General features: G+C 40.5%; 1 protein-coding gene across 1 annotated transcript in view; it reads right to left on the bottom strand.

The window, feature by feature from the left end:
• Positions 1-13,238, bottom strand: part of btbd7 (BTB (POZ) domain containing 7) — a 50,763-nt gene that overhangs the window by 5,519 nt on the left and 32,006 nt on the right. The window contains exons 5-10 of the mRNA XM_080202368.1: positions 13,154-13,229; positions 6,390-6,550; positions 5,645-5,788; positions 2,808-2,994; positions 1,134-1,312; positions 387-770 (exon numbers count right to left, since the gene is read on the bottom strand). Coding sequence (XP_080058494.1) covers positions 387-770; positions 1,134-1,312; positions 2,808-2,994; positions 5,645-5,788; positions 6,390-6,550; positions 13,154-13,229 — 1,131 coding nt within the window. The remainder of the gene's footprint in view (positions 1-386; positions 771-1,133; positions 1,313-2,807; positions 2,995-5,644; positions 5,789-6,389; positions 6,551-13,153; positions 13,230-13,238) is intronic.

Genomic DNA, 13,238 nt, shown 5'->3' with positions numbered 1-13,238 from the left:
CCAAGACATTCAGAAACCAGTCATGAATTTACAATTTATTTGAGATGAAAAATTAATCATTCGGTAGGAAGCATTGTGAAATGCAATCTTGTTATGCAATGCACAACAGTAAACTACAAAACATGCTAATACATTTAGTTTTGCCTGGCTAGAAATCCTCAAGTTCCAAAATCTAGTCCTATTTAGCACCAGCTTGATAAAAATACCATTTGCTATTTGATCTCATTGATTGCTTGTCATTAACTCAATTAACATGCAACACTTGTAGATATACCAGGTTTTCAATTTTTCGGTTCTAAAAGAAACCGAAGCCAAAAAACATTTAGGAAAGGCATACGCTTTCTTAAAAAACTGTTACTGATTTAATGTTTGGAAGTCAAACTTACCCCCAGTTCTGATGTAATCCGGACCAATCCGGCAGAATTGGTGCAATCAGGAGGCATCATTACTTTACCACCAGGTGGATAAACAGGCCTGGAAGCCAGCGCAGGATAAAGCAAGGAACGGTTACAAGGATATGACAAGGAGCGGGATGACAACTGGCCAGGCAGCCGCTGCCTCCAGTCTGCTTTGTGCTTCTCATGAACCAGCGGAGGAGGGTGGTAGGGTGGTGGGGGTGGTGGTAAAGCCGAGTGGAACGCTGCGCAAGGCTCAATATCACCATACTCTCCAACTGGTGAACTGTTCATTCTGCAGTGGCCATGCTGTCGAATGGCCAGCACTGGACTCTCATCACCAAATCGTTCGTGAGGAAAGAATTTATGAGGATTCTATGGAAAACAAAAGTAATTAATTAGCAAGCCTGCCCTGCTGTGAACACACGTCCATTTAGAAATACAAACTTATTTTTTAACAAAAGGACTAGTGCTCTGTGGAATGTTAACAGGAAGAAAAAATTCTAATATGCAGGTTAATCATGTTAATTGCAGCACAAACAATTAAGCAGCAGCTTTGGAAATCTTGATTAACTAGGTATATTGCAGCAAACTGCTTTAACCAGTACTCTAAACTATATTATTCAATAGTTTTGAGAGCTTACTTGCACAATTTTACAGTATTACATTCTACATTTAAACAGTTTTAGTTTAGATTAGCCAACTATGCTATCTTGTAGTATGTCACATTTTACATACCTGAAGTAGCTCAACAGCAGCATCGGGCAAGTTAAATTCCCTCAATACCCGAATCTGAATTTCGTAGCTTACTGTTGCTCCTTCTCCACAGTTCAAAGCATATGCACGCTGGACCTGATCAGTGTGTCTAAGCTCCTGCAGACGCCGGATCATATCTTTCACCATATTCAACGGAGGGACTGTAAAGTAAACTCATTTCATAAATACTTTGCGTGAGCTCCTGCATTGTAACCATTTTAAAGGATGGGGGGGTGAAATCAGGAGAAGCAGAAATTTGTTTTGCCTCCAGGTTCTAATCAGAACAATATGCCTCACCCACGTGGTCACAATGCACACACATAAGCTCTGTAGAGGATGCATTGAGAATCTATGCAACTGTTAAAAACTTAGATCCGCCATCAATATTTTCAGTGGTTCATTAGCATCAGTTTCTTCCTTTTGAGGGTTGACTCCCACTGCTTTAATTCCACTTGTAAGATAGCAGACTTTGGGTGAAGCATAGAATCCCTACAGTGCAGGAGGTTGTCATTCAGCGCGTTGAGTCTGCACTGACAGCAATGCCACCCAGAACCTATCCCCGAAAACCCACGTATTTACCTTGCTAATCCTTCTAACCTAGGCATCCTGGGACACTAAGGGACAATTTAGCATGGCTAATCAACCTAATCCATATATTGTTGGACTGTGGGAGGAAACTCACATACATGGGGAGAATGTGCAAACCCCACACAGAGTGATCCAAGCCAGGAATCAAACCAAGGACCAAGGACCGTGGAGCTGTGAGGAGGCAGTGCTATTCACTGTGCCACCGTACCACCTGTGAAGCACTGTGATTCAGAGTTGATACTTGTGCCTGTTATTATACAGAGGCAAAAACAAACCCACAGCCAAGAGAAAAAAAGTCAGCTTACTTGAATCACATCTGTTAATCTACAAACTTATAAACTTGTATCGTCTGCACAAAGGATAAATAATGACCTGATTCATCAGGCTCCAAACAAACACAGCAAGCACAACAGTGAAAATCCAACGGACCAAAACAAGCATCTTACTCTTAAATGTTGCAGTTATACTAAATATCTGAAAATGCGTCTTATGTATGGAATTACAAGACAGTGATAATGGTATCATTATCTCATTTGCAAAAGCAACTAGTTAACATTCCAGATTTTCAGGTTTCCAGATTTGGGGCGGCACGTGGCACAGTGGTTAGTACTGCTGCCTCATAGCGCCAGGCATCCAGGTTAAATTCCACCTTGGATGCCTGTCATGTGTGGAGTTTGCACCTTGCATTGAATCGCTGACTCTATGTGAATTCCCTTCAGGTGATCCACCCACAGTCTAAAGCTGTGCAGGTTAGGTGGACTGATCATGCTCAATTGCCCCTTAGTGTTCAAAGATGTGTCGATTAGGTGGATTAGCCATGGGAAATGTGTGGGGTTGCGGGAATAGGGCGGGGTCGTGAGTGGGTTGCGCTTTCAGAGAGTTGGTACAGATTTGATGGGCCAAATGGCCTCCTTGTGCATTGTAGGGATTCGACGAATTTCTCAACTGCTGCATAATCACACAATGGAGTACGAACAGCAGCTGAGAAGGGAAAGCTAATTTCGGCTCTGGTAGTCGTTAAAAAGTCAAAACAATTGCAAATAAATCACAAAACAAGCAGACACTCACCAGGTATTTCGTTGGCAATGATTGAAGGAGGATTGGATGGTGTACCTATTGGTTGGTGATTCATTAAATGACAACACTGTGGTACTGCGCTGTTCACCATGTACAGTGTGTCTGGTACATTGGACATGCGAACCATGCGCAATCTCACAAGATCAGTCTGTTCTACCATCATCTCATCCAAAACAGTCTGAGAACAAAAATTTAGGTAAATTATCACACAAGAACAATTTAACAAATAAAAAGTGTACTTAATATGACTACATTTCAGAACATGTAAAAGTGAAATTAAAGGGTGAATAATAGTTAAACCATAATGTTAATTAGTTTTGAAATCTTTCCAGTATAGGTTGCAGCCTGGCAATTTAACACAAACATGAGCAATTCAAATACCATAGCAAAACTTTAAAAAGGCATTATTTATCCTCAGATGAGTCTAAAGTTGACACTACTTTTCAGCAATATTATTACTCTCAGTAACTCATCAATTAAAGACTGCTTGAGAGATAAGCAATATTCGAATACCTGTATAATTCCAAGCCCGCTCCTGCCATCTACCACTTCTGATCTGAGGGGAAGAGGCAGTTTCTACCAATAGTACCAGAGTGTACAACAGTACATAGCTGACTATTAAGATTTCTTAACCTAACAAATATTTTGCATATTGTTAGAACAAACTTGTATGTGGAATATTAGCAACACAAATCTACATGCTACCATTCCAAGTCACAGCAATTTAGACCATATAAGCAGGGGTAGACCAGTCAGCCCATGAAAGCTGCACTGCAATTTAATAAAACCATGGTTAATCTGACTGTACCTTCCTGGCTGCTGTCACCGTGTACCATCCCACCTCCCGCAACACCCTCGTCAATCAGAATTCTGTCCCATTCAGCCCTGAATATATTCAATGGTTCAATCTCTACTGGTTTCTGCGATAGCGAATTCCAGTGGGTCTCACCTACTTGAAGGCTTAAAATTACTCTGAAAATAAAGGGTTTTTTCCCCCACTTGAAAAGTCCATTGCATTACTCAACTAATAGCAAGATTGAGTAGGTAACGCAAGAAGCTACTATTAATAAGTGAATTCTACTTGTCAGAACGTTCATTTTATAACGCATGCTACCAGGCACATGCAAAACAACCAAAAGAATGCTTGCACACTGCTGGAATATTTAATAAAGACTTCTGAAGAATTACGTTTCACATTAGTTAACTGTTTTATTAATATTATCTTGATAATGCAAATTAAAATCATCCACTAAAGAATCAAAAGAACAAAAAAAAGTGCAGCACAGGAGCAGGCCCTTCAGCACACCAAGTCTGTGCTGAGACAGATGCCTCTCTAATACTTTCTTGCCTCTACATGGTCCTTATCCCTCTATTCCCTGCTTATTCATTTATCTATCCAGATACCTTTTGAACGTTGTTATGGAATCTGCTTCGACCACATCCTCCACATGCTTTGAAAGAATAAAGTATTGCACGGATTCTTCACTTGATGTGGTGCTACAGTTTTATCTTGCAGTATAGACAACTGCAAGATAAAACTGTAGCACCGCATCAAGAGAAAAATCTGCACTTTTCTTTATTCTTTCACAGCATGTGAGCATCACAGGCAAGGGATGTGGGCAGGGATAGACCCGTCCCTGAACTGTCCTCAAGTTCAACAGCAATAAGAGTCTGAGAGTCTGGAGTCACATGTAGGTTGGACCAGGGAAGGGTGGCAGATTTTCTTCTCTAAAAGGATATTAGTGAACCAGATGAGATTTTACAACAGCTGTTAATAGTTGTAATCGCCATCCATTACTGAGACTAGCTTTATATCCATATCGTTATGATCATATTTTATTAAGCAAATTTAAATTCCCCCAGCTGTCATGGTGGGATTTGAATCCATTTCCCCAGAGCTTTAGCCTGGCCCTCTGGATTACTTGTCCAGTGACATTATCAAGACACCACTGTCTCCCACAGTTTGCAGCTTCTTATCCATATTAAATTGAATGCAATGAATGGTGGCAAGCAAAACCTGCAGACAATAGGAGCTAATTGAATTGCTTAAAAGTACACACAAAAAGACTGACAGACAAGATGAAATTTAAGAGTTCAAATATGATAGAGAAGACAGAACAAAGTATTAATTGACATTTGTGTCAAACTGAAAAAGGTTATTAAATACTTATGATGCATTATTTGATTTCCATATAGACTCCGTCTACATGGAAATCACACCTTTTCTGTCACTTATTCAGACTTTCCATTTTAAGAGTGTGATAAATGAAAAGGTCAATATTATAGATCAGAAATATATTATGAAAATTGATGCATCAAAATTAAAACCCAAGTTGGTTTGAAAATTTACAATCAAGCCTCAAACTTGTATGTCATTTAAGATATTACTATAGTTTCTACTTAATGCTCAAACTGGAGGGATTTCTTTCTATTACCCTCAACAGACGTCCCAATGCCAAATCTCAGGTAGTTAAATGCATTAGCTGTCTATTGCACACTGCAGGATCCCAGTAGGACTGACTGACAAGCCATCTTCTAATTGGATTGACAAAGCATGTTACATTCGGCCAATTTGAACTGGAAAGTTATCAGTAAGTCAAGTCTGAACAAGGGTAAAGCACTTCTTGTGGAGTGTATTCTAAATTGACTACTGCATTTGGTTACTCAGAAGAATATTGTACTCTAGTCAAATACTATAAAGAATGAAATATAATATAGCTTATGGCTGATATTAGTTAATACAGGAGACACTGAATTGCAAAGTACATTGTATTTGACCAATGTATGCTTCCAGATTTGGACTGCGATTTACTTTTGTACAAGTGTACCTTTGCCTCCTCCACATATGGTGCAAATAAACGAGGCTTCACATATATACCAGCATTCTTCTGACGTATCCAAGCATGAGATTTTCCACCTTCAGCTGTTGGCAGCATATCTGATGGTGGCGTGCTAATCAGTCCTCTCTTTATCTAAAGAATGAAAATGGTATTATTGAATGGCATTAAGGTTTCAACTTATTTACACTTCCTGTTTTTACTTTGTAAACCTCACCAAATGGAACAGATTTCAAAACAAGATGCATTATACTATCCTCTTGTATTTACAGTGCTCCCTTGGGAGAATAGCAAGTATAGTTCTACTTGCATTTTGTAATGCAAGAATAATAATCGGATGAAGTTCCCTACCTCCCAGCCAGATCAAAAGTCATTATAGCCTTAGCACAACAGCTCAAAACAGAAAGGTGCATGTTCTATAATAATTGGATTCATTCCCTATCTATAATCCAACTGCCATAACTTAGTTTTATGCTGCCAGATGGCAGTATTGTAAATCAAAGTATAAATAAGGCAGGGAGAAACATGCAACAGAAGTACAGTCAGAGTGCCACCAATAGCCACAAGCTCCTCTTGTTTATGTACAGCAGCCAGTCCCGTGAACCACTGCTGGAGACATTGACAAGATATCAGTATCTGATAACACCATGGATCTTAAAAATGAATTATACAATTAAGATCCATTGACTTCAGACAGTACATTTTCCTTTATGAAAAGAAAAACACTAAAACCTACAGCATCATTAAGAACCTCGCTGTTTTGGGGTAGAATATGATCTATGCGAATAAGAGGCAGTAGTGGGGACAAGATCTCTTTTAGCTCCTCTGGGTCAAGATCACGTCGTTTTACACCTCGCTTGTTTACACTGTGCGCAGTTCCACTCAGTAGGTTTGGCTCTAAAGCAAAAACAAAACATTAATAGAAAAGATTGCAATATTTTGCATTAAGACTATCTGAAGACAAAAGAAAACTAATACATAAATAACTTGAACTTACATACATGTTCCACAGCACCTCGTAGGAGCATCAATTAATATTTAACATTAAGCCACGTGAGGTATTAGGACAGGTGTAAATGACTTGAATTAAGAGACTAAAGGTATGGCTGCTAAATTTGCTAACGACAAAGAAACCAAGTTGTGAAGAGGATACAAGAAAACTACAAAGAAAATAGGTAGGTTAAGTGAGTAGGCAAAGATTTGGCAAATTGAATATAAAGTCGTAAAATGTAAAAATTTCCACTTTGGAAGGAAGAATAAAAATTCACAGTATCAAAGTGGTGAGAGATTGCAGAGGAATCTGGGCATCCTAGTGCATGAACCACAAAAGGCTAGTATGCATGTAATTAGAAAAGCTAATAAAATGTTGTCATTTATTGTGTTAGAAATTGATCACAAAAGTAGGAAGATTATGCTTCTGTTGTACAATGCATTGGTGAGACCACATCTGGAGTATAGTGTACTGCGTTGGTCTCCTTATTTAATACATTAGAGGCAGTTCAGAGAACTGTTACTAAACTAATACCAGGAATGAGGAAAAGTTGGACAGGTTAAGCTTGTATCCACTGGGGTTCAGAAGAGTACATAAGAACATAAGAAATAGGAGCAGGAGTAGGCCATCTAGCCCTTCGAGCCTGCCCCGCCATTCAATAAGATCATGGCTGATCTGTCGCTGCTCAGTTCCACTTTCCCGCTTTCTCCCCATAACCCTTAATCCTCTCTCTTATCAAAAACCCATCAACCCGCGTCTTAAAAATATTTAGCGAGGCAGCCTCCACCACTTCAACGGGCAGAGAATTCCAGAGATTCACCACCCTTTGAGTGAAGAAGTTCCTCCTCAACTCCGTTCTAAACCGCCCCCCTTTTATCTTGAGGCTGTGCCCCCTAGTCCTACTGTCTTTTTTGAGCGGGAAGTGTCTCTCCACTTCTATCCTATCCATCCCATTCATCATCTTATAAGTCTCAATGAGATCTCCCCTCATTCTTCTAAACTCTAATGAGTACAAGCCCAGTTTATTCAGCCTCTCCTCATAGCTCAACCCCCTCAACTCTGGTATCAGCCTAGTAAACCTCCTCTGCACTCCCTCCAAGGCCAAAATATCTTTGCACAGGTGCGGTGCCCAAAACTGCACACAGTACTCCAGCTGCGTAAGAAGCAACTTGATCAAAACCATTAACTTTACAAATATTGACTGGAAAAGCTATAGTTCGAGTACTTTAGAGGGGTCAGTTTTTGCCCAATGTGTGCAGGAAGGTTTCCTGACAGTATGTAGATAGGCCAACAAGAGGCGAGGCCACATTGGATCTGGTACTGGGTAATGAACCGGACCAGGTGTTAGACTTGGAGGTAGGTGAGCATTTTGGTGTTAGTGACCACAATTTTGTTACGTTTACCTTAGCGATGGAAAGGGATAGGTATATACACCGAAGGACAAAAGTTACAGCTGGGGGAAAGGAAATTATGAGGCGATTAGGCGAGATTTAGGATACATAGGTTGGAGAAGGAAACTGCAGGGGATGGGCACAACTGAAACATGGAGCTTGTTCAAGGAGCAGCCACTGTGTGTCCTTGATCAAAATGTACCTGTCAGGCAGGGAGGAAGTGGTTGAGTGAGGGAACCGTGGTTTACTAAGGAAGTTGAATCTCTTGTGAAGAGGAAGAAGGAGACTTATGTAAAGATGAAACATGAAGGCTCAGTTAGGGCACTGGAGAGTTACAAGTTAGCCAGGAAGGGCCTAAAAAGAGGTAAGAACCACCAGAAGAGGACATGAGAAGTCTTTGGCAGGTAGGATCAAGGCTTTCTATTAGGTATGTCAGGAATAAAAGAATGATTAGGGCAAGATTTCGGCCAGTCAAGGACAGTAGTGGGAAGTTGTGTGTGGAGTCTGAAAAGATAGGAGAGTTACTAAATGAATATTTTTCATCAGTATTCACACAGGAAAAAGTCAATGTAGTCGAGGACAATACTGAGATACAGGCTTTTGGACTAGACAGGATTGAGGTTCATAATTGTTAGCAATTCTAAAAAGCGTGAAAATAGATAAGTCCCCTGGGCCGGATGGGATTTATCCTAGGGTTCTCTGGGAGGCTAGGGAGGAGATTGCAGAGCCTTTGGCTTCAATCTTTATGTCATCATTGTCTACAGGTATAGTACCAGAGGACTGGAGGACACCAAATGTTGTCCCCTTGTTCAAGAAGCGGAGTAGAGACCATCCTGGAAATTATAGACCGGTGAGCCTTACTTCTGCAGTGGGCGAAGTTTCGGAGAGGATTATAAGAGATAGGATTTATAACCTAGAGAGAAATAATTTGAATAGGGATAGTCAACACGGTTTTGTGAAGGGTAGGTCGTGCCTCACAAACCTTAGACTTCTTTGAGAAGGTGACCAAAGAGGTGGATGAGGGTAAATCAGTTAATGTGGTGTATATGGATTTCAGTAAAGTGTTTGATAAGGTTCCCCACGGTAAGCTACTGCGGAAAATACAGATGCATGGGATTGAGGGTGATTTAGTGGTTTGGATCAAGAATTGGCTAGCTGAAAGACAGAGGGTGGTAGTTGATGGGAAACGTTCAACCTGGAGTTCAGTTACTAGTGGTGTACGCAGGGATCTGTTTTGGGGCCACTGCTGTTTGTCATTTTTATAAGTGACCTAGATGAGGGTGTAGAAGGACGTGTTAGTAAATTTGCGGATGACACAGAAATCGGAGGAGTTGTGGATGGATGCTGCAGTTTCAGAGGGACATAGATAAGCTGCAGAGCTGGGCTGAGAGGAGGCAAATGGAGTTTAATGCAGAAAAGTGCGAGGTGATTCACTTTGGAAGGAGTAACAGAATTAGAGTATTGGGCTAACAGAAAGACTCTTGGTAGTGTGGAGGAGCAGAGAGATCTAGGTGTTCATGTGCATAGATCCCTGAAAGTTGGCACCCAGGTTGATAGGGTTGTTAAAGAAGCCGTACGATGCGTTAGCTTTTATTGGTAGAGGGATTGCATTTGAGCCATGAGATCATGTTGCAGCTGTACAAAACTCTGGCGTGGCCGCACTTGGAGTATTGCGTACAGTTCTGGTTGCTGCATTTATAGGAAAGACATGGAAGCAATTGAGAGGGTGCAGAGGAGATTTACCAGGATGTTGCCTGGTATGGTGGGAAGGTCTTATGAGGAAAGGCTGAGGGACTTGAGGTTGTTTTTGTTAGAGAGAAAGTTAAGAGGTGACTTAATTGAGGCATACAAGATGGTCAGAGGATTAGATAGGGTAGACAGTGAGAGCCTTTTTCCTTGGATAGTGATGGCTAACATGAGGGGGCATAACTTTAAATTGAGGGGTGATAAATATAGATGTCAGAGGTAGGTTCTTTACTCAGAGGGTAATAAGGGTGTGGAATGCCCTGCCTGCAGCAATAGTGGACTCAACAACTTTAAAGGGATTCAAATGGTCATTGGATCAACATATGGATAATATTGGAATAGTTTAGGTTAGAGGGTCATTAGGTTGGTTCTACTGGTCAGTAGAACATTGAGGGCTGAAGGGCCTGTACTGCGCTGTAATGTTCTACGTTCGATTAAGATTCTGAGGCGTCTTAACAGGTGCATGTAGAGGATATTTCTTCTTGTGGGAGAATCTAGAACTACAAGTTACTGTTTAAAAATAAGGGGCTATTCATTTAAGACAGATGAGAGTTTTTCTCTGAGGGCGAAAAGTTTTTGGAACTTTCTTCCTCAAAAGGCAATGAAAGCAGAGTCTTTGAATATTTTAAATCCAAAGCTAAACAAATTCTTGATTAACAAGGTTATCGGCCTAGACAGGAATGTGGGGTTCAGATTTCAATCAGATTAGTCATAATCTTACTGAATGGTGGAGCAGGCTCGAGAGCTGAGTGGTCTACTCTTTCTCCAGATTGATGTATTCATATGCATGTTTATGACCAGAGGCTTGGTCAAGAAGTTAGGTTTTAATGAAAGAGGAGGAAGGAAAAAAGATGGGTAAAGGTGCAGAGACATTCAGGCAGGGAATTCCAGACCTTGGTGCCTAGACACGGCTGATAAAAGAAGAGCAAATAAAACCAAGGATGTGCAAGAGGTCATATTGTGAGGTGCAAGGTCATGGAGAGACTTGAACATAAAATGAAAATGTTAAAATCAAAGTGTCATCAAACCAGGAGCCAACATAAGCTTATGCGAGAACTGGACTTCTCACCAGAAAATCAGGCATAGTTTTGAATGAGAACATAAGAAATAGGAGCAGGAGTAGGCCATCTAGCCCTTCGAGCCTGCCCCGCCATTCAATAAGATCATGGCTGATCTGTCGTGGCTCAGTTCCACTTTCCCGCCCTCTCCCCATAACCCTTAATCCCCTCTCTTATCAAGAACCCATCAACCCGCTTCTTAAAAATATTTAGCGAGGCAGCCTCCACCACTTCAACGGGCAGAGAATTCCAGAGATTCACCACCCTTTGAGTGAAGAAGTTCCTCCTCAACTCCGTTCTAAACCGCCTCCCCTTTATCTTGAGGCTGTGCCCCCTAGTCCTACTGTCTTTTTTGAGCGGGAAGACTCTCTCCACCTCTATCCTATCCATCCCATTCATCATCTTATACGTCTCAATGAGATCTCCCCTCATTCTTCTAAACTCTAACGAGTACAAGCCCAGTTTATTCAGCCTCTCCTCATAGCTCAATCCCCTCAACTCCGGTATCAGCCTAGTAAACCTCCTCTGCACTGAGGTCAAGTTTAACTTTGTTCACTATTCGAAAAGGGGAAACTGTTAGTTTTGACACGTTGAGTACCATTTACTCAAAATGCATAGCATTTGTTGTGAGCATTGCCAACAAACCCACTAGCCAACTCATTCATAATGCTTAACCAAATTAGTTGCAGGTTAAATTACAAGAGTTTGAGTGCCATATGAAGGGAGGTTAACTGAAGATTGAATAAATATAAGCCAAGCTTTAAAGTGAGGGGAATCTACAGTGAATTTGAAGGGGATATTTTGTGCAAGGTTAGGATAGGAGAACCAGGTTGCACATAGAATTGAATTGAAGGCTACCATCTCTGCATGTTCACAGTCAGCTTGTAAAACAGATGAGAAACTAGTGCAGCAAAAAAAAAGCTCAATTGCAGTATTCAAAAAGGAACTTCATCCATTGCAGATGAGGCAGGAGATGCATAAATTTTAAGAATATAAGAAAGATTATAGAATGTCATAGAAACCCTATATTGCAGAGAGGGGCCATCTGGCCCATCAAGTCTACATTGACTACAATCCCACCCAGGCCCTACCCCCATATCCCCACAGTTACCCACTAATCCCTCTAACCTACGCATTTCGGGACACAAAGGGGCAATTTTTAGCATGGCAAATCAACCTAACCTGCATATCTTTGGACTGTGGGAGAGAAACTGGAGCACCCAGAGGAGAATATGCAAACTCCACACAGTGACCCAAGCCAGAAATTGAACCCAGATCCTTGGAGCTGTGAAGCAGTAGTGCTAACCACTGTGCTACCATGCCACCCATAAAAAACAGCAAAAAATTAACAGGATCAGATGATGCAGCTTGCTGATGGACTTCCATTATTTCTCATGTTCCTTTGCTTTGAAACTAAGCACATTAAATCACACTGATCCAAGGAGGACTAAATCAAATCAAAGAGACTCATCTACCTTAATAATTTACTTTGAATTTGCTTAATACAATTGCTTTGAAAGAACTAAAAATCCCCAGTACTTTGGGATCGCATGTATTTTCAATTACCCAGGAAATAGTAACAGGATGCGTATGTTTGGTTAAAACAAAAGCTGAATAACCATACAATATGGTGATTCAACATTAGTTGAATTAGTTGCTTAGAAGTTCAGAGTCCCTACAGTAAAGGCGGCTGCCATTCAGCCCATCGGGTCTATACTGACCCGAATCTCACCCTACACATTTACCCTGCTAATCCTCTGACAGTACGGTCAACTTAGCATGGCCAATCCACCTAACCTATACATTTTTGGACCTGTGTAACACATGCAAAAGAATGCACATACAGACATTCTTGTATTAAAAACAAAATCCAATTTACTTTTTCCAAAAATATATTGAATTTATATTCGTTCAAACTACATTTTGAACCACGTTACTTCTCAAAATTCACTTAATGGGTTCCATGTGGTACAGTTTCAATTATAGTGAAATACAAATGATAATCACAATGATCAAAAGTAAATCCTACAGAAAAATAAATACATTTGAATTTAATGTAGATTAGGTTTGTACAAATCAAGTGCATTAAAAAAAAACTAGGCATGGAATAAAATCTGCTTCAGTTAATCACGATCTCGAAAAAGCACAGAGGCTTTGAAATAAGGAGACAGAGTGGATTTGTTGTTTATATGAAAAAACTTCATGTTCATCTTTAAGTACTTCATTTTGCACAACGATTTCTGGAAGTCTGAACTCATGCACTGGTTACCCAGAGATAAAGAAACTGTTTTAACATTTATAAACACATTCTTACCTCTTTCTGCCATCTGTTTGATGAGTTGGTGTTCTCCCCACTTATTCATGTATTTTAGGATATCTTGCTCACTAGCCTTAAATAA

This window comes from Carcharhinus amblyrhynchos, chromosome 14, assembly GCF_965287045.1.
Source record: "Carcharhinus amblyrhynchos chromosome 14, sCarAmb.v2.hapA, whole genome shotgun sequence".
NCBI classification, from domain to species: Eukaryota; Metazoa; Chordata; class Chondrichthyes; order Carcharhiniformes; family Carcharhinidae; genus Carcharhinus; species Carcharhinus amblyrhynchos.
The sequence above is the reverse complement of the archived record's forward strand: the minus strand, read 5'-3'. Positions and strand labels throughout refer to the sequence as shown.